This window comes from Gossypium raimondii, chromosome 8 (genome assembly GCF_025698545.1).
Source record: "Gossypium raimondii isolate GPD5lz chromosome 8, ASM2569854v1, whole genome shotgun sequence".
Classification (NCBI taxonomy): Eukaryota; Viridiplantae; Streptophyta; class Magnoliopsida; order Malvales; family Malvaceae; genus Gossypium; species Gossypium raimondii.
The window spans coordinates 40763807-40783502 of record NC_068572.1 but is presented as its reverse complement, the minus strand read 5'-3'; the positions used below and the strand labels follow the sequence as shown (position 1 = coordinate 40783502).

Sequence of the window (19696 nt, the reverse complement as noted above, 5' to 3'; positions counted from 1 at the left end):
ATTAGTATTTTTCTATTGTATTAAAATTAATTTACCTATTTCTGGACTATAAAAATGAAATATAATTTGTTTCATTATTCTACCACTTTTTCATATATATATATATATATATATATATATATATAAAGCTATGAGTGATGAGATAAAAGAATATTAGAAGAATGTAAAAGCGGACAATAAAATCACATGAAAAATGAAAAAAGAAAATACTTGTTCCCAATTTTTTTTTAGAAAAAATGAAATGGTGGACTGCGTTTTGTTCACGGTATGACCGCAATCCGTAATTTGGTAAATCCAAGAAAGTCAACAAAACACTTCCATTGAAATTCGCTACCAACTACCACCATGAAAGAGATCTCTATGTAACATTTCCTCCAAATCCGTAATTCTAGTAAAACCGGGAGATGGCTTGGTTAACACGATTCTTGACGGCGGTGGCTTTCTTAGCCGTCGGAGTAATATTCTCGCCGGAGACCTTTGGATCAATATCCGACGGCTCAATCTCACCCATTCTCTCTACTTCTATTAAACTAGCTCATCTCCTCTGCTTCGCAACCGCCTGGGGCACCGCCCTTTGGGTCACTTTCATCGGCGGTATCCTCATGTTCAAGTACGCCTTTTTCTTTTCTTAGTATACCCTTAATTAATCCCAAATTATTATTTTTAAATAATTTGTTATTTCCTTTATTTTTTACTTAGATATCTGCCAAGACATCAATTTGGTAATCTGCAAAGCAAGATGTTCCCGGCTTATTTCTCGATGGTGGGGGTTTGTTGTGCCGTATCGGCGGCGGCGTTTGGTTATATGCATCCGTGGAAGTCGGCGACCACTACCGAGAAGTACCAGCTTGGCTTTTTAGTCTCTGCTTTTGCTTTTAATCTCATAAATTTGTTCGTTTTCACTCCCATGACCATTGAGGTAATTTCGTTCAGTTCTATCCCTTGTTCATCATAAAATTGGGCTTGTTTATTTTCATGTTAATCAATGAAAATCTCTGGAATCTGGTTTGACTTGTAGGGTTCACTTGGCTGGGAAATAAAATGATAAAAGAACTTTTTATTTTAGGGTTAATTGCACCTGATATCCTTAAATTATGACCAACATTCTATATTGGTCTTGGACTCCAAAATGTTTTAATTGAGTCCTTAAAGTATCAATGCGGTATCAGTAAGGCCATTTAGTTTAGCATGCTAGCTCAGTGAAGCATACTGAAAAATACATGTGTACTTGCTGCTTGGATAGCTTAAATTTGATGTTTAAAAAAAAAAAAAAAAAAAGAGTCCCCTTAAATATTTAAAACACTTGTTTATAATTTAATTGTCAAATCTGAACTGACATTTAACACCTAAATTGGCAGTTAGGCTCACAAAATACAATAATGATAGTATGGAGATTCAATTAGAATATTTTGAAGTTTAGAGACAATTTAGAAGCTGGGCGATAGTTTGGATAAGTTTGATGGGTTGAAACCCATAAATTTAATAGTCTAGATATTTTAGGGTGATGAAATCTTTTGTGTTTTTATGAGAATTTAGGGTATATTTGTACTGAGAAGTGAGAATGGTTGTATTTAAGATTCTGTTGATTGGATGCATGAGATTCCAAGGTGTTAAGTATTTTCTGATTTATTCTATGTTCCCTAAGCAACCATGAAGTAAATAAGTGAGTTCATTCTTACTAATGCTGCATTTGTGAGTTTATATCCTGGCTTATGTTGTTTGTGGACTTGCAGATGATGAAGCATAGGCACAAGGTGGAGAGAGAAGAGAACATTGGTAATGAAATTGGAGGATCAAAGAACCAGGAAGTCGCGAAGAAGAACCCAAAGCTCGCAGCCATGAACAAGAAATTTGGAATGATTCACGGGTTATCCTCGCTTATTAATCTTATGTCCTTTGGTGTTCTGGCTATGCACACATGGTACTTAGCCGGTAAGCTCAGTCTGTAGTTTGTACTTCACTTTTACATGGTTGTATGTGTTTTTTGTGGGACAAACTGATCCAAATGCTCATACTACAACTCTGTTAAATCGAAATAATTGAAGAATTAGACGGGTCTGATATACCCCCAACATAACCCAATCCGACTAGTTGAAGAATTAGACCCGTCCCTATCCGTTTCAAAAGAAAAATAATTGAATTTGGGTTATATTTTGATCCCTATGCATAATGTGTTGTTATGAAGCATAACAGCCTAGCATGTGGCAATTATGTTTGTTTTCATCATAAATTGTAGCAAGTTTGTTGCAAACTGGCAAAAGTTAATTTTAGTTGGCATGGATACCAAATGTAGAGAGATTAAATGACTGGTTTTTACAGCATGCATATTAAGTTACAATTTTTATTACAGTAGATAGGCACCGATCATCACTAAGCCATCTTTTGATGCTTTTGAATTTAACATGTCTACATAAAAAGTTTAGAAAAAGCTTGTAGGTTGTATGAAAGATTTGGGTGGGTCCTGCTTCTCTTTAATTCTTCCAAAACCAAGCCGACATCTTGCCGTGTCAGTCACTGTGCTTTTGGGCTCCATTTTTGTCCATTATTGGAGCCTTTTGTTTTGTGCTTGACGAAACCTTGGTGTTCATGGGTCATCGGTTTCTGAGAATCTCAAATGTGGGTCATCACTCGTTACATCATCAATGGAGACCAAAATTTGCCAGACCAACAACAAATTATAAGAATCTGACGAGGAATTGCAGATTCCAGCTGACCAAGAAACAACTTGTCAAGCTGTGCGGGCTAAAGTTTGCTCGAAATCGACTTGAGCTCAATCGATCATTATTTTCTATAGAGCTACTCGAATTCAATTAAAGCTGAATTGTAATTGCATACCAGCAAGTTCAATATCGTTCTCAATAACTATAACACCTAAGCAAGATCTTTCTTTCACGTTTCAACTACTCTCAAGGCATCGATATCCCCCACTTAAAGACAGCCCCATAAGCCGACACATTGACTATCATTTTCCTGAACATGTTCCGGAAAAATCTCGTTAGCTTTAGGTAGCCATTATTGAAATATTAACTTCTACCAATGATCCAATGAGACGATAAAACATCATTACGCTAGTGTTACTCATAATACAGAGTATAAACAATTTTCATGAGTTCTATCAAATTTCCTTTCCTAAATCAATAATGAATAAAAGAATCATCGACGGCAATGTGACTCCACCTGTATAATACTCCCTCCTAAGAAACAATATATGGTTCTCAACGAAAATTGATCACATGGTATGCACCCAAGAGTAACAGTTTGGCAGGCAATAAAAGGATCACCGGCAAATATATGTGCCTAGATGCAACTAGCTTACCAAACCGCTTCAAGGACGCTCTCCCGGTTTGTAAAACAATGGCTAAGTTGAATTGTCCTCGGTGTAGACCAGTTGTCGTAATGGACTTCCGGAGAATGATACCCGCACTGACGCCGCGAGATAACACCAGGGACCACCAGTCCTTGCGTCGTTGTTCTCTCTTGGTCTTCCTGATGCGATTTTGCTCTTGACGGATGACTTCTCGAATGGATTTCAAGTAAGATTTCATGTCATGATCTCTTATGATTGTTCCTTCGGAACCGTATGCAGTACGATCACTTAAGATGTCAAGTGGATGTGGCGAGTTAAAGAAAATTCTCTGTGCAGTCCGGAGCAACTTCTCTTCACTGTCTTCGTTTGAGAATGGAGAGGTTAGGAAATATAGACCGGTTCCTGAAGGAAGGAGATGATGAGGTGGAGAGAATTTCTCATCTGGTTGTAAAATCAGAAGTTGCCCCATTGGTGCATACAATAGATTCTGTAGCAAAACAAGATAAATAGTTAAATATCCATGTTCTAATTCAGTTGCATTTACAGTTTTCAAAAATGCAGATACATTACCTGATTATTGAGACAAGGATGGTGTCGAAACTTCCCATTAAGAGCCTTTAAAAGCTCTACAACATGGCTAGGAAAATTGCAAGAGAAGGCTCGAGGAACAATGTCTCTGTGCATCGTAATTGCTTGAACATGACTTCGTGGCAACCCGAGTTGGCGAAGAAGACGGTCACCCCCACACATGATGCTTGGAGATCCAAACATTATAACGGGAAGTAAGGAAGAAGCCAGCACTTCACCTCGTATCAACAACATAAGATTTACCAAAAGTGACAAGCTGCCACCGAGAGAATGCCCAGTGAAGCGGAAAGTTGCACGTTTTCCATGTGATTTTAAGTGGGAACGGACATCAGGCAGCATTCCCTCGTACATGCCTTTAGCAATCTCATATATACCTCTATGGACAAGAACATCCAGTCCCTTAACCATAAAAGATTGTATTGTATTAATCGAAAACCGGAAATGGATATACTTTCCAGTCCTCTACGATATTTACCGCATACCAAAAACAGAGGCTAAAGCAATCAACGTTCTCATCTAAAAAAGTTTATATATGTAAATTGACATCTGATGCGGTTTCAATGAACATTTTATGCATTCAAGAATCCAAACAAAATCAGATAAAGATTAACAAGAAGCAAATAGACACATTCTGTCAAGAAATTACCTCAAACTTGATAGGCTCGAAAAGTAGATTCGCCTGCCAAGATGCTAATGACTCAGATCCCTACATATACACATCATAACTAGTTCAAAAATGTAAGGTAACAACATCCAAAGTGCAAAATTGAATCAATATAATCAACTCTAAATAAAAATCTGCAACTCCTATATAAAGAGAGCATGTGCCATACCCTTGTTAGTATGGATGGTATTATCTACCTGAATTACAAAGAATCTAGTACCACTCTGATCATCATCACATATAAACCACTCACAAGGCGATGAATGCGTAGAGTTCAAATCATCAGCAACAGCTTGCTTCACGTCTTCCTTGGCAGCAACCACGGCCGTCACGGAGTCTGTAGTTGCCATTAAAGAGGCCATGTCAGAGCTTATCATATCGGAACCACTCTCACTTCCATTTCCATCTTTGGATGAATCCTTGATGCTTTCAGGATTCGACGATTTGAAAGGAAGCATGGTCCTTGTATGGGACTGCAAATAAGAAGCAGCAGAGGCAGCTATCTGATAAGCAGCAGAAGCACTGATTCGATACCCGATATTTTTCTTCTCATTGCCGTACATATCATCCTCGTTATTCCTTTGCACCTCTTGATTTTCAGAGGATACCTCATGATTTTTCTCAACAGTCATCGCTGATTCTCTCTTCTCCATTGACGAAGTCACAAAATGCAAACCGTGATGTTTTAAGAGATTCTCAGGCTGAAATGCAAAACAAAAAAATATATATACAGAAAAAATTACTCTTCAAAGATCCGAGCGATAGTTTCATCTATAAACAAACATCAAAGCACACATCCAACAAAAGAGAGAAACCCATCATCATCATCCAAGTACAAATAAATTACAAAACTATGAAGATATCATCAAATTTCAAAAACAAGAAATTTCACCCATCAAATCATCAATCATTTTGCTTTTTTCAGTGAAACCCAGTTTTTCACCTCTCTTAAACGCGACCTTAATCTAATATATAAAATGAAAACATGTTAAAACGTTTTAAAATTATGAATAATTAAAAAAAAAAAGAACAAATTTCTGGGTTGGTTTACCTTAATCCTTGGAATGACATAAGCCAAGCATCCAAGGTAAGACATTTGAGCGTACAGCTTAGCATCAGCTAACGACACCCTTTTGAGCATCTTGGAAAACGAATGTTTATCGATTTCCTTTATTTCATTTTCATCATCACAGGCTCTGCAGCATTCACACATTCGTTCCTCCCCGTCGACGACGCCGTTTTCATTGTTTCCTTCTTCGGCTTCTTCCCCTTCTTTACCAGCGTCTTCCTTCCACAACGACTTCACGTCCAAGATCTTCATGACCCAATTCCCGTTCGGCCCTTCCAACGTCCCGTTCATTTCTCCGCCGTTCACTTTCATCTCCTCTCCGTTACCCTTCTCCAATAAAACCGTATCGTCGACGGCCGTCCCGCTGTACCTCGCGGACTTCCTACCTCCACTTCCGGAAGGCCACAATGATTTCAATGTGTACCGACACGATAACCTGGAAAACACTTTCTTCTGCGGCGATACAACCGCCCCGGACGATGACGACGTCGATTGATTACGGTTGTTGTTATTACTATTATTACCCGCCACCAAAGACCGCGCCACCGCACTCACTTGCGCGGCGTTGGTCCTATTTTCCAATAGCCTGGTCACCGAGATCGCAGGTGGCATGCCATGAATCCCTGTTTTCAAACAACGCCCATCCATTTTATTTTATTCTTACAATTTGCTTGTGGGGGCTTAAAATTCTTTATAGTTTCTAATCAAATATAAGTATGAAAATAAACAAAAAGTGGGTAAAAACATAGGAAATATCAAGCGGCAACAATGGCGGGAAGCAAGGCGCTTTTATCTCTTTGTTTCTCCAACCTGTTTTCCGGTTTTAAGATGGTTGATCAAATTTCTTCATTTATATATAAAAGAGAGAGACGGAAGGTTCTAAATAGGCGGAGGAATAGAGGGTAAATTACATCTTAAAAATTACTACATAATCATTCAACTACAAAATAATCATATGGAGGACTTTAAATAAATAATAAAATACTAATACTAACTTATAGGATATAGGATATCTGAGTTTTAAAATTTATTTATAATTAATCATTATTATTTTGTTTTATTTAATAGTGAATTGTCGTTATGGTTACACAAGGTTATGAGGCAGTTGTAACTCATAACAGTTTTCATTAAAATTTTCTGGATATATTTATTCACATGTTTACCTTTTGATTTTTATAATTTTTAAAAATTTTATAATACATATATTTAATCTTATAACTTTTTATAATATATATTTTGTTTTTGTTTTAAAATATTAATATAGCATAAAACATTACGAGAAAGATTCTAGAAGAGTTAAATCATTCCAAGATCAAGGGACATCATCAATAAGGGCAAGTAATGGAATATTTTCTTTTCTTTTTATTTTTATAAAATGATGTTTTCAAGTTGAAATAAATAAAATTTTATTTTCAATAATATGGTATTTATTTTTTATAATAGAAACATGTGAAATAAATAAGTATATTTATTTATATGAATTGAACTAGACTATATGATTTAATATTTGAAAAAATAATTTTTGGGTTTGTACCAAAAGTAATTTATTAAATTAAAACCCTTATTTTCAACTTATTCAATTTTACTATTTACAGAGCATTTTCAGTGAATAAATGAAAACAACTTTCTTTTTTCACATATTTTTATTTTCTAAAATTAATTTTAGAATTTTCAACTAAACGCATTTTTCTTAAATGTATTCTAATTTGACTCAATTCGTTAGAGTTTTTCTTTTTTTCTGAAAAATTAATTTCAGGTCAGATTAGTGGCATTGGAAAAATACTCAAGTCAAGTCGGACACGTCAAATTATTTATTAAAAATTACACTTAATATATGAATATATTAAGTTTTAGCTTTCAATAAATAAATATATTAAGTTTTAAGTCTAAAATGATAATCTTATTTTCTTCAAAATAAAAATAAAACAATTCAATTAAATTTAAATCGAATCAGGTTGAAGTCAAATCTTTTATTAAATTTAAGGTTAGGGTTTGAGACAAATTATTTTCTCAAGATAAAATTTCATTTTAAGATCGAGACAGGCAAAAATCCGTGCATGCCAGCCGAGAGGAAATAGGCAACAAAAGGGAGGGGAGAAAAAAAAATTAGAAACCCTTGGATTATCCTAATTTCTATGTAGCCTCATCATGTTGTAATGGGAAAATAAAAATAAAAATAAAAACTAATATCCCCTATTCCTAGCCAAGAACTTCTTTGATTTTGGACTTCTGGTCTTCCGTCAACGATGTGGGGAATAAAACGTCATAGGCGACATAGAGATCACCTTTCTTCTTGCTGGAATGTAATGGCATTCCTTCTCCTTTGAACTTTCTCACCTCCTTGTGCTTAGTAATATCCTATGTAATTATGCAAATACAAATATTTATTTTTTCCTAAAACATAGTTTTGATGTTTATTTATTTTTAAAATTTGGGTTTTAGTTGTTGTATATGATGGACACTAACTGGGCAAATTACCATAGGATCTGTCGTCGCTTAATGCTTACCTTAGAGCTAACGTTCACTAAATGGTCATCAAGATGTTTAATGGTCTTCTCAAAACCAACAAGAGCTTGAACCTGGTACAAGGAAAAATGAAGAGAATTGGCTCATTATGAAAGGTTGTGACATACATAGATACTATAAAACAAAAGGGACTTACAAGTGTTATGGTGACTGTAGCGTGCAAGTCATCACCTTCCCTTCTGAATCGGTCATGGGGTGCAGTGCGAATACGAAACTGTAAAAAATGTTAGTCTCAAGCGAACATGTGAGCATTAATGAGAAAATTCCAATATACTAAAGAAAGACTGCACAGGATTGTCACAATAGCATCTAATAACATACTAACCTTCAAATCTCCAGGTTCTCCATCTACTATAGGTTCACCATCTTCGTAAAAAACTACCTCCTGAAAATATGCAAGGAGCATTATTCCAAATCTAGCAACAAGAATGATTAGCTCACGAGGATGAAAATCACAACATTTCATAGAAGATGTTGGATGAGAAATTCGAATGAAATTGTTTTAATTAACCAATTCCGTTCACACATAACAGCAAAGAATACCACAGAGGCTTACTTAAGCATATTTCTGTGTTAGCTTCTTGTGGAGTAATGCTAAAACAATAAAGCTTATCATTGTATGCGAGGAATCATGAAAGCATCCAGATCAGGAGATTCCAAGAAAGCAGAATGGAGCATCGTAGAGTTCAGATTTGAAAAGAATTAAGAGAACAATGAAATACAAAAGTATGATGATACTATTAAAAAATCGTTCTGCAACCAATAATTGTCATAAAAAAAAAACATTTCATCGAGATAATAGTTTATCCTCTTCCACTTTCCTTAGGTCTTAAGCTTGCTGCAAATTTGAACATTATTTAGGAAAACTACAGTCACAAAAAAAATTCTAATTCTACATGCTTACTTGCCCATCTTGCATTCCTTTCTCAATATCAATTGTGACATTAAACCCCTCTCTTCCAAATTTGACATTTTGGCACTGCTCACAAACCTGAGAAAAGAAAATTCGAGAATATAATAAAATAAAATAAAAGCTCAATCAAAGCAACAAAATACATAACAATTATGACACTCTACAAAGCTCGACAGACAAGATAAAGGATAGAAGAACAGTATGAAACTTAAATATTAAAGAAAAAAAAAGCCAAAATACCTGTTCAGTCATCTGTTGGAACATCCCTGGACCAATTTGCCTATGGTAGACCTCATTTCTGCATTTACAAGGCCGTTTACCAGGAGCAGGCTTTAATATGTTTTTCTCCCTCCAAACCTAGATCAATGCTACTTTTCTTTAAGAATATTCAGAGAAAGATCAAGATTGGGTATAGAGAAGCTAGAACCTAGTTAATAGCTTCTTCAAGTTTCCCCAAAAAAGCTAAAACGAAAGACAAGAAGGAAAAGAATACATCATGTGCCCATCATCATTATTATTTCGTGATCATGTATAATTTACTGATCCACTAGTTTCTTGGGAAACATTAAAAAATAGTTAAAATGCAACATCATTAAGCAAATATCTGTATTTCAAAAGCCCAAGTGCCTAACAGCTCTTCTTTTGCACTTCAACCAGCAAATTTAACAAGCCTGACAAGGAGAATCCTAACTAAGCTATGCATCAGACTATACCCTATGATTCCTAAACAGTGATGAACAATCACTCTGAGGAAGAGAATCTAGCTTGGACATTTGCTAATAGACAAAACACACAAGTTAGATGAAGTACCTATGCAAAGCTTTGTTACTATTACATAGATACGATGCTTACACGAATATCTAGAGAAAGAATAAGTACACACTAGTAAATATGGTTTAGGTTACAAACTTGCTTCCTAAGTCCCAAGTTATAAGATTATATAATATCCAAACTTTCACATTGTTGTACACCAGGTAGCCACTAACCAACTTATTTAAGACATAAATGCATTAAATAAGGTACAAGACATAATGCACAAAAATCGTGATGCCCATAGTCCACACTACTAAGATGACCAAAAGCTGATCAATTATTGGATTTGGTTTAAGGGTAACAAATCCACCAGAAGACATAGGTTCTCACCTTAAGAGTACTTCCCATGTACAAATCTTCTAGTGTTGCCTCCAATTCGACAATTACATCGTCACCCTTCACAATTCTCTCCTCCTCTTCCATTGGGCCTCCCCCAAAAAACCTGAAGAAAAAGCTTTATCTCGTCACCAATAGTAGGTGGTTGAAATTGAATCCAGTAACATAAATAAAGGTGAACAGTTCCAAGAAATGATGGCTATCCACATTTAAACCTAAGTTAATATAAGATTAGGCTGACAGTTTGTATAGGCTAAATGATTATTTAATCAATGCTATCCCAAATATCAGTCAATAAAAAATATTTTATGGATATTTTCATACATTATCACCTACAAAGCATGCTTCTACGTTTGTTTTGAGTAAGTGAGAACTGAGAACAGATACCATAGCATTTCAATCACTACTATATTGCTATCAACAACATAATGTAATGCAATACAAGTAAAAAAAAAGAAAGAGCGAGATTTTCAAAAAAAACTTACGAGCTAAAAATGTCTTGCATATTGACCCCCATTCCTCCGCCTGCACGGGCAGCATGTTGTTTCAAGCCCTCCTCTCCATACCTATCATATATACTCCTTTTTTGGCTATCCGACAACACTTCATAAGCTAACCTTTCATAAAAACCAAATTATTCCATCATTCAAAGCTCTTCTTTTTTTCTCTCTTTTCTAAAGAACGAAAAACTTAAATAAAGAAGGAGAATTTTTTTTACCATTGTTAATATCTGCAAATCGCTTATTGGCTTCTTCATTACCGGGATTCTTATCGGGATGATACTTCAATGCCAGCTTCCTATATGCTCTTTTGATCTGCTCATCCGACGCTCCTTTCGGCACTTGTAAAATCTCGTAATAATTCTTCCTGAATCAAATATGGTATCACACCACATACTTTCACGCTCACAGGAACACCACTTTTCTGGATATATATAAATATATATATATATAGAGAGAGAGAGAGAGAGAGAGAGAGAAAGGCGCGTACTCTGCAATGGCGACGATCGCGTAAGAAAAAGCGCATAACAGAAAAAATCGCTTCGTTCTTGGAAGGGCCATGGATTTGAGACCGGTAGAGAAACTGGATGTCTAAGGAACTTCACAAATATTTACAAAAAAAAAAAAAATCCTTATCAAATCTTCGATTCCAAATAAAGAACCCTTAATTTGTGTGTGAGATAATGAGAGGTAATTGATGCATCTCTTTTTTTCTTCTTTATGAAAATGGATCCTTTTTTCAGTTAGGTGCTTGGAAACTGGGCTTTAGAGAGTGTACTTTGGCAACGTGTTCTTGCAAAAAACAGGCTCCTTTTGTTGTTCCTTCCTATAGGGTTTTGCCACGTGGATGATTCATTTTCCACAGTGTAGCGTATATGATTTCATGGAAAATGAAAAGTTTAATTACAAATTTGTAATCCAATTCTCGTTAGGCTTTTTAAAACAGTCTTTAATGACTCTCCAAAATATTGATTATATTTGAAATTAATCCCTAAACTTCAAATTTGTCATTAACCATCAAATCCCTTAATTAATTAAGCTTTCAATTTGGGCATTAAATACATGTTTAAATATGATGTACAGCATATATTTAGATTAGATTGTAATCATGTGTGGCTAGCTTAGATAAGACATGTTAAAAAATAAAGAGTGATAGCTATTTATCTTTTTAACAATTTAGATCTAAATTATTCATGTAATTGACACATATATGTATATATTTAATTCACATGTTTTAAAAAATTCCACGCCTGATTTGAATTAGTGTTTAATGTCTAAACTAATAACGAGGTTGATAGAAAAATGTAATTGATGATTTAAAGATTCAATTATTTGGTGATGAATTCAAAATTTAAGCCATACTTTGGGGATGTCATGTGGAATTAAATTTTCTATAGGTTTTTCCCGTAAATGGATATGGAGTAACGAGTCTACAGGTGTAGGCTGAAATACATTGCCCCGTCCATAAATCCTCAATTAATCCAATCCACTAAGCAATTTGGACTTTAAGGGCGTGCTATTTACGTTAAGTAAATAAAATTTGACTGTTCGTTAAAATATGTAGCATAAATTATTTTAATTTTATATCAGTTGAGTGAAAGAAGATAAAAATGAACCATGTATATTTATAAAATTATCTATTATATATTTTTAAATTCACAATGCAATATAGGAGTTTTATTTAGTCCTTAGGTATGATGAAATCCAAAGTTGATTTAGGTCCAACATTTAGATAGAAAAGAACATTTATACTTTTTTTCTCTATTTTCAAATTCTAATTTAATATTTGAATAATCTTGTCGAAACCGTTTTTTTTTAAAACAAAAATTTTAGTTGTCGACTTAAAAAAACAAAAACTGGAGTCGCCACCGATCCTTTATTAGTGTGATCGGCCCACCTTAAAAAAATAATTTAGGAACCTTTTATTTCATGAATGAATTAAAATAATAAGACATTCTTATTTCAAAGAAATAAAACACCACACCCAGTAAGTTAGGGCACAATGTTTTTAATTCTCCAAAATATCCGAATATTGCCTTTTGCTTTTGAAAATTCTTATTTCGAGAAGAAAATGTCATGACCAGTAAGTTAGGACCCAACATTTTGAAGAATGCGGCTGTCCGGACTTGGTCTGAGAAGATACAGCATGAAAAAGGTGATAGTTTGGCCGTGGGATACGTATCAGAGTTATGGGACTTCACTCGTGTTAGCGTAGCTCAGAACAACTTGCAGGAAGGAGATTTGGTATCAATGGGATAATGAGGTTAGGCAGCTATTCTATTCAAATTATGGGGATTTACCTTATTTACTTGACATGAAGGTAGACAAGCGTCTGTTTCGAGCTCTTGTCCAGTTTTGGAATCCGGCCTACAATTGCTTCACATTCGGAAAGGTTGACCTGGTGCCTACAATAGAGGAGTACACGGCTTTACTTCGGTGTTCGAAGGTACAGATGGATAGAATTTATTCGAAAGCGGTGAATGTACCAACCTTCTTGAGGAAGTTGATGAGTATAACAGGGATGAGTGAGCAGTGGGTTACAGCTCGGATTAAGCAAAAAGGGGATAGTAGGTGTATTCCTTGGAAAAGTTTAAAGGACCTCATTTTAGCACACCCAGATGCAAGGAAGAAAGTGGACGTCTTTGCTCTAAGTATATATGGTCTAATCTTGTTCCCTAAGATTTTGGGACATGTTGATGAGGCGGTCACTGATTTATTCGACCGGCTTGACAAGGGAGTTACGCCATTCCTGTAATTTTGGCGTAAACCTTTAGGTCATTAAATGCATGCCAAGAACGGAGAGGCGATTTATTGGATGTGCTTGCATTATTACTTGGGTGGTTCCATAGCCACTTTTGAAGGTTGATAAGGTTTCATATCGTCTTCTCGAAAGTTATTCACCGTTGAAAGAGATAGTGGTCGCATCAAGGAGAGATGATATTACGAGGAGAAATGGATGGCAATCTTCGTAATCTGCAAGAAGAAGATATCGAGTGGAGAGCTCCGTGGTTGCTTCCAGATGAGATCCTATATAAGTGTGGCGATTTCGACTGGGTTCCGTTGCTCGGGATTTGGGGGTGTTGGTTATGCCCCATTGCTAGTGTTAAGACAAGACAGTCAAGACAGTTTGTGCCTGCCACTCAAGGACTAGCTGAGTGTGAATTCTCATATAAGGATGATGGCTACAAAAGGAAGGCTCGTGAGATGGCCAATGCGTGGAATCAGACTCGCCGAACGAAGAGGTTAGCCGTCGGTCCAATGACAACTTCTGAATATAACGAATGGCGTGCTAGGAGGATCAATGACAACATTCCCGGGCCAAGTTCAGAAAATAGTCAGTCGATAGAGGAGCATTTGCGCGTCGTCCCTTCTGAGCTAGAAATCATAAAGCAAGACCTCGAAAGAAAGAATGCAGAGTTAGAGAAAAAACTAGAACAAATGGAGGAAGAAAAAGTGAATTTAAAGTTGGACATAGATGTTCAAAAGCAGGAAACCGAGGGCCTGAGAAAAGGGAAGCGCAAAGTCGAGGAAGATCTGAATAGCTTGAAGACGGATTATAAGAGACTACGTCTGTCCGTAAGAACTGCTGGGTTGGGAAAAACCTTAGAGCAGTGGCGTCAAGAGGTTCAAGAAGAAAAAGCCAAGGCTGACAGATGGGAAGAAAGATTCCAAGAAGCCCAGATGCAAAATAGATCGCTTGAGAAGAGTTTGTTAGAAAATCAAGATGAAGGGGATAAACTAAGGGCTAGAGTGGCCGAACTTGAGAAGATTGTTCATCAATACCGAAATCGTAATTCAGTGGTGGAACTGCAAGTAAGTTTAAGCAGAATCGAGCAAATAAAGAAAACTATAGAAGAACTAGAGGTGGCATTGCAGAACTGTGAAGCCAGGATTGAGTTACTGGAGGCAAACAAAGATCATCAAAGCGAACAGCTTCACTACCTCCAGAATCAGGTCAGAAGCAGGGATCGTGTTATGGGACAAGCCTTGGTTCAGATTCGAGAAGTAGCTGATCACTTACAAACTCTGGCAGTACAAGCAGACACGTTGAGCGTAAAGTATGAATTGAGTCGACCGGGACGGAGTTAGCCTCGTTGCTTCAAAAAATCAAGGTCTTAAGTATTAGGGCGAAGTCGTATTTGTAGTCTATTCTATGTAAAGAGATTTGTTTTCTAATAAAGTTTTCCAAGTGGAATTGAATCATAATTAACGCCTTTCTTGCATTCATCTCATGCATCGCATCATATGCATTCAAAACTTTGAATTGATCCTAATTAATTAAAATTATTGCTCAGTTAACCTGGAAACCAACCAACCAATCCAACACCGATACGGCACTCGAGCAAAGACAAGAGATATGGATCAGAGATTAGAGAAGCTCGAACAGTACCAGAAAGAGATGCAAGACCGGCTTCAGCTACAAATGCAGGAGCGGTTAGACAAGATGAAGTAAGAAATGTCTGAGAAGATGCGGGAATCTCAGGAGGATATAGTGGCCAAGTTAACCCGACTGATAACTAAGGGAGGTGACAAAGGAAAGGGCCCCATGGCAGATTCGATGAGGGAAATGATGATGAACTTTTCTATCCTCCAGGTTTCACCCCTCCACATGAGCGAGCTCAAGCTGAATACCCGCGCAAATCTACTGTCACCATCATGCCTCAGCAATTTCGAGCTGGTGTTTCGAACCTCCAAACTGGGCCAGGTTTTAATCCCGAAAACAATCCTATTAACTCTGCCATCCCTGACTTTGATGAAGTGGTTGAGAAGGAAAGAGTGAAGGAAGAGTTACCAAAGCAGTTGGAAGAAAGATGCAGGTGGCTCGAAGAGAAGTTCAAGGCGATAGAGGTTGCTGAGAGTTATCGAGGCATTGACGCGAAAGAGCTGAGTTTAGTGCCAGATCTAGTACTCCCTCATAAATTTAAGATGCCTGAATTTGAAAGGTACAATGGGACAAGCTGCCCAGCAGCTCACATCACCATGTTCTGCAGGCGAATGACGGGTTATGTTAACAACGACCAACTTTTGATACACTGCTTCCAAGACAAATTTTACTGGGCAAAGATCCAAGTGGTACAATCGGTTGAGTCGTGCCACGATTGGATCATGGAGGACTTGGCACAATCGTTCATGAAACAATATAGTCATGTGGATCGACATGGCTCTGCTGTAATCACCCTTCGTAACATGGAGAAAAGCCGAGTGAAAGCTTCAGCAAGACGAGAGATGGAGGGAGGTCGCAGTCCAAGTTCAGCCACCGCTCTTGGAAAAGGAAATGACCATGTTGTTCATTAACACCCTGAAGGCACCGTTCATTACACATATGTTAGGAAGTGCCACAAAAAGCTTTCCTGACATAGCCATGAACGGCGAGATGATTGAGAACGCCATCAGGAGTGGGAAGATTGATGCTGGAGAGAGTAACAGAAGATCAGCCTCGAGGAGGAAGGAGAGTGAGGTGAACAACATGAGCATGTACAACAAGGGCTACTCGAAGTCAGTAACAGTGAGTCAGCCAGGAAAGACGGCTGCCAATCAGCAAAGCTCGTCGAGACAGGAGGTCGGTACAAGGTGAAATACGGAGAGGGCCTAATTCACGCCAATTCCTATGTCATACAGGGAACTATACCGAAATTTATTCGACGCACACGTAGTTTCCCTATTCTATCTGAAGCCTTTACAGCCCCCGTACCCCAAATGGTACGACGCAAATGCACAGTACGACTATCATGCGGGAATCACGGGCATTCCATAGAAAACTGTACTGCCTTCAAGAAGGTGGTTGAAAGGCTCATTAGTATGGGTGTCGTTAAATTTGATGAAGCCACCAAAGCAGAAAATCCATTACCGAATCACACTAATGGTGGGGTAAATATGGTGGGTGAAGACAGAAGAATCAAGGCAAACATTGCGGATGTAAAAACTCCTTTGAGATGGGTTTGGAAGGAGATGGTGAAAAGGGGACTAATCGTCTCAGAAGAAAGTTGTGAAAAGAGGGAGAACTACTGCGAGTTCCACCATGAAGTGGGGCATGAAATCCAAGAGTGTACGGAGTTCAGAGCCTTGGTACAGAGTATGATGGATAATAAGGAGGTGGAATTTTGTGAAGGAATTCAGAGGGAGAATCATGTATGCACGTCAGAGTTGGCGTTGGGAGTCCCGGAGGCTAACCGTCCTGTGGTCATCATTTCGCGACCTCAAAACAGTGAGGTTGGGGCACGAATAACACCAAAGGTTATCATTCAAAAACCGGCCGTGTTTACTTACAAGGATAACAGGAGGGTTCCTTGGAATTACAATTGTAATGTGACAATCCCGGGGAAGGAGGACGTGATTAATAAAGAGGACCATGATGAAGGAGGGCATGACAAACAGGTGAAGGCTCGAGTAGAGCCAATAAGAGAAGAAACTTCGATTGGGAAGAAGAAGACGGTCGAACCTGAATTGTTGGTCAATGAACCAATCAAGGAGGATGAAGCTAGAGAGTTCTTGAAGTTTATCAAGCATAGCGAGTACAGCGTTGTGGATCAGCTACACAAACAACCAGCTCGCATATCTGTGCTAGCTTTACTCCTGAACTCGGAGGGACATCAAAATGCATTACTGAATGTGCTAAATGAAACTTACGTGGTCGACGATATCTCTGTTAACAAGTTAGATCGACTGGTCGGCAATATAAGCGCTGATAACTTCATCTCTTTCAGCGATGACGAAATACCACCTGGGGGTATGGGATCTACTAGAGCTTTACACATCACTGCAAGGTGTAAAGGATGCATATTACCAGGGGTTCTGGTAGACAGTGGATTGGCATTAAATGTATTGCCCCTATCCACGCTCAACAGTCTACCTGTGGATAGTTCGCATATGAAGTCGTGTCAGAACGTGGTTCGAGCATTTGATGGTACTGAGAGAGGGGTCATGGGAAGAATTGACATTCCCCTATTAATTGGCCCAACTATTTATGAGGTGGACTTCTTAGTTATGGACATCAAGCCTTCTTACAGTTGCCTATTAGGAAGGCCATGGATTCATTCAGCAGGTGCGGTACCTTCATCGTTACATCAAAAACTGAAGCTGGTATGAGAAGGCAGGGTTGTGACGATAGACGCTGAAGAAGATATCATTGCTTCTGTGACCAACGATGCGCCTTATCTAGAAACAAGCGATGATGCAATCGAGTGCTCTTTCCGTTCCTTGGAATTTGTAAATGCAACATTCATCCTTGAGGGGAGCAAGATCCCGATGCCGAGAATATCAAAGACCACAAGGATGGGTCTGCAACTGACAGTAGGAAAGGGAGCTTCACCGAGAAAAGGATTGGGGAAGTATCTTCAGGGCAGAGTTGAGGCTCCAGTATTGAAAGACAAGCAGGACCGTTTTGGCTTAGGATACAATCCAGATGCTAGGCAGAAGAGGATAGAGCAGGAAAAGAAACGAATGAGAAGAAGGGCTCGTTTGACCAGGGATGAAGTTGAATAGGAACCCATGACTTTTCCTCACCTTTCCAAAACCTTTGTATCGGGAGGATTTGTCTATCCAGAAATGCTAGGGGTCAGAAGTATTAACACGGAGCTAGGGAGTATTCATGCCGTGTATGAAGGAGCGACACGAGAAAGAGCTTTGCCAGATATTCGTCCTTACGAGTCAGAAAGGGAGCTAAACAACTGGACTGCAGAAGAAATACCTGTAGTTTTTAGGATTTCTTCAGAGTAATGTCCAAAACACCCTTATTGCTTTTTAGCCAAGAAGTGATAAGGATTCTTTTGTGAAATAGGCTCATGTCCAGAAAATCGTTATTTTAATAAAGTTCATGTTTGCAAACATTTTTGGAGCAAATCTTTCTTTCATAAAAGCAGTTATTTTGAGTTTCTCTTAAACTACACTTGCATTTCATCCATGACCATATTGCACCAAACAAATTCCTGAATCCATATTGTTTTTCATACTTATAACAGGTCCCATGATATCAGTGATGCGAATGTCACTCTTGCAAATTTAGAGTCTCCTTTTGAACGAAACATGTGTTTAGAGGGATCGCATGATTTTGAAGACAACGAAGACTGTGGTTTGTCTCCTGACTTGTCAAAGATGGTAGAAAGGGGCGAGAAACAAATCCTACCTCACAGGGAATCAATAGAAGTCGTGAGCTTAGAGGAGGGTAAAAAGGTGAAGATCGGATCAGATATCTCTACAAAGACAAGACAGGACCTCGTTGAATTACTCCGAGAGTTCAAGGACGTGTTTGCATGGTCATACCAGGATATGCCAGGGTTGAGTACCGACATGGTAGTCCATCGTCTCCCTATAAGAGAAGATTACAAGCCAGTGCAGCAAAAACTCAGAAGGATGAGGCCTGATATCGTGTTGAAGATAAAGGAGGAGGTACAAAAGCAGTTTGATGCTGGATTTCTGTAAGAAGTCAGGTATTCTGAGTGGGTGGCCAACATCGTACCAGTTCCAAAGAAAGATGGAAAGGTACAAATGTGTGTGGATTATCGGGATTTGAATAAGGCTAGCCCGAAAGACAACTTCCCATTACCCCACATCGACACATTGGTAGACAATACGGCAGGCTATTCATTATTTTCCTTCATGGATAGTTTTTCGGGGTACAATCAGATAAAGATGCATCCTGAGGACATGAGAAAGACTACATTCATCACGTTATGGGGACGTTCTGCTATAAAGTGATGCCGTTTGGATTAAAGAATGCAGGAGCGACATACCAAAGAGCCATGGTAGTCTTGTTCCATGACATGATGCACAGGGAAATCGAGGTTTACGTTGATGATATGATCGCGAAATCTAGAACGGAGGGCGAACATGTGCGGGTCTTGAGAAAGTTATTCTTAAGATTGAGAAAGTTCCAGCTCAAGCTTAATCCAGCGAAGTGCACTTTTGGGGCCAGGTCAGGAAAGTTGCTAGGCTTCATAGTTAGTGAAAAGGGAATCGAGATTGACCCAGACAAAGTCAAGGC

General features: G+C 37.9%; 4 protein-coding genes across 5 annotated transcripts; 2 read left to right on the top strand and 2 right to left on the bottom strand.

Annotated features, from left to right (window-relative positions):
- Positions 1–222: 222 nt before the first annotated feature.
- LOC105791456 (uncharacterized) lies at positions 223–2303 on the top strand. Its single transcript, XM_052635032.1, has 3 exons — positions 223–610; positions 700–919; positions 1734–2303. The coding sequence occupies exons 1-3, from the start codon at positions 405–407 to the stop codon at positions 1947–1949; spliced, it is 642 nt and encodes a 213-aa protein (XP_052490992.1). The 5' UTR covers positions 223–404; the 3' UTR covers positions 1950–2303.
- A 529-nt stretch (positions 2304–2832) lies between these two features.
- On the bottom strand, positions 2833–6535 carry LOC105791453 (phospholipase A1 PLIP2, chloroplastic). Of its 2 annotated transcripts, XM_012619521.2 has the most exons (6): positions 5611–6535; positions 4757–5260; positions 4542–4601; positions 3878–4294; positions 3317–3794; positions 2833–2970 (listed from the first exon to the last, which is right to left on the bottom strand). In XM_012619521.2, exons 1-6 carry the CDS (start codon positions 6274–6276, stop codon positions 2963–2965), a joined length of 2133 nt encoding a protein of 710 aa, XP_012474975.1. In that variant the 5' UTR covers positions 6277–6535; the 3' UTR covers positions 2833–2962. The 2 variants fall into 2 exon arrangements, with proteins under 2 accessions (XP_012474975.1, XP_012474974.1); XM_012619520.2 differs by having other exon boundaries at positions 2833–3794; positions 5611–6534.
- Positions 6536–7562: 1027 nt separating this feature from the next.
- LOC105791454 (dnaJ protein ERDJ3B) lies at positions 7563–11438 on the bottom strand. Its single transcript, XM_012619522.2, has 10 exons — positions 11207–11438; positions 10935–11083; positions 10702–10828; positions 10211–10322; positions 9308–9424; positions 9059–9145; positions 8480–8539; positions 8291–8368; positions 8136–8207; positions 7563–7986 (listed from the first exon to the last, which is right to left on the bottom strand). Exons 1-10 carry the CDS (start codon positions 11275–11277, stop codon positions 7828–7830), a joined length of 1032 nt encoding a protein of 343 aa, XP_012474976.2. The 5' UTR covers positions 11278–11438; the 3' UTR covers positions 7563–7827.
- Positions 11439–15172: 3734 nt separating this feature from the next.
- Positions 15173–18198, top strand: LOC128043046 (uncharacterized). The gene is made up of 5 exons (XM_052634844.1): positions 15173–15242; positions 15311–15952; positions 16047–16276; positions 16336–17758; positions 17807–18198. The coding sequence occupies exons 1-5, from the start codon at positions 15173–15175 to the stop codon at positions 18196–18198; spliced, it is 2757 nt and encodes a 918-aa protein (XP_052490804.1).
- The last annotated feature ends 1498 nt before the right edge of the window (positions 18199–19696 follow it).

Coding starts and splice junctions, on each gene's coding strand:
- LOC105791456 (XM_052635032.1), top strand. CDS start 405: ATGGCTTGGTTAACACGATTCTTGACGGCGGTGGCTTTCTTAGCCGTC. Junction 611..699: donor GGCGGTATCCTCATGTTCAA/GTACGCCTTTTT, acceptor TTTTTTACTTAG/ATATCTGCCAAGACATCAAT. Junction 920..1,733: donor TCACTCCCATGACCATTGAG/GTAATTTCGTTC, acceptor GTGGACTTGCAG/ATGATGAAGCATAGGCACAA.
- LOC105791453 (XM_012619520.2), bottom strand. CDS start 6,276: ATGGATGGGCGTTGTTTGAAAACAGGGATTCATGGCATGCCACCTGCG. Junction 4,602..4,756: donor CTAGATTCTTTGTAATTCAG/GTAGATAATACC, acceptor GTGTATATGTAG/GGATCTGAGTCATTAGCATC. Junction 3,795..3,877: donor ATCCTTGTCTCAATAATCAG/GTAATGTATCTG, acceptor GTTTTGCTACAG/AATCTATTGTATGCACCAAT.
- LOC105791454 (XM_012619522.2), bottom strand. CDS start 11,277: ATGGCCCTTCCAAGAACGAAGCGATTTTTTCTGTTATGCGCTTTTTCT. Junction 10,323..10,701: donor ATGCAAGACATTTTTAGCTC/GTAAGTTTTTTT, acceptor CTTTTTCTTCAG/GTTTTTTGGGGGAGGCCCAA. Junction 8,208..8,290: donor CTACAGTCACCATAACACTT/GTAAGTCCCTTT, acceptor TCCTTGTACCAG/GTTCAAGCTCTTGTTGGTTT.
- LOC128043046 (XM_052634844.1), top strand. CDS start 15,173: ATGTCTGAGAAGATGCGGGAATCTCAGGAGGATATAGTGGCCAAGTTA. Junction 15,953..16,046: donor AAGACGAGAGATGGAGGGAG/GTCGCAGTCCAA, acceptor CACATATGTTAG/GAAGTGCCACAAAAAGCTTT. Junction 17,759..17,806: donor GCCATGGATTCATTCAGCAG/GTGCGGTACCTT, acceptor TGGTATGAGAAG/GCAGGGTTGTGACGATAGAC.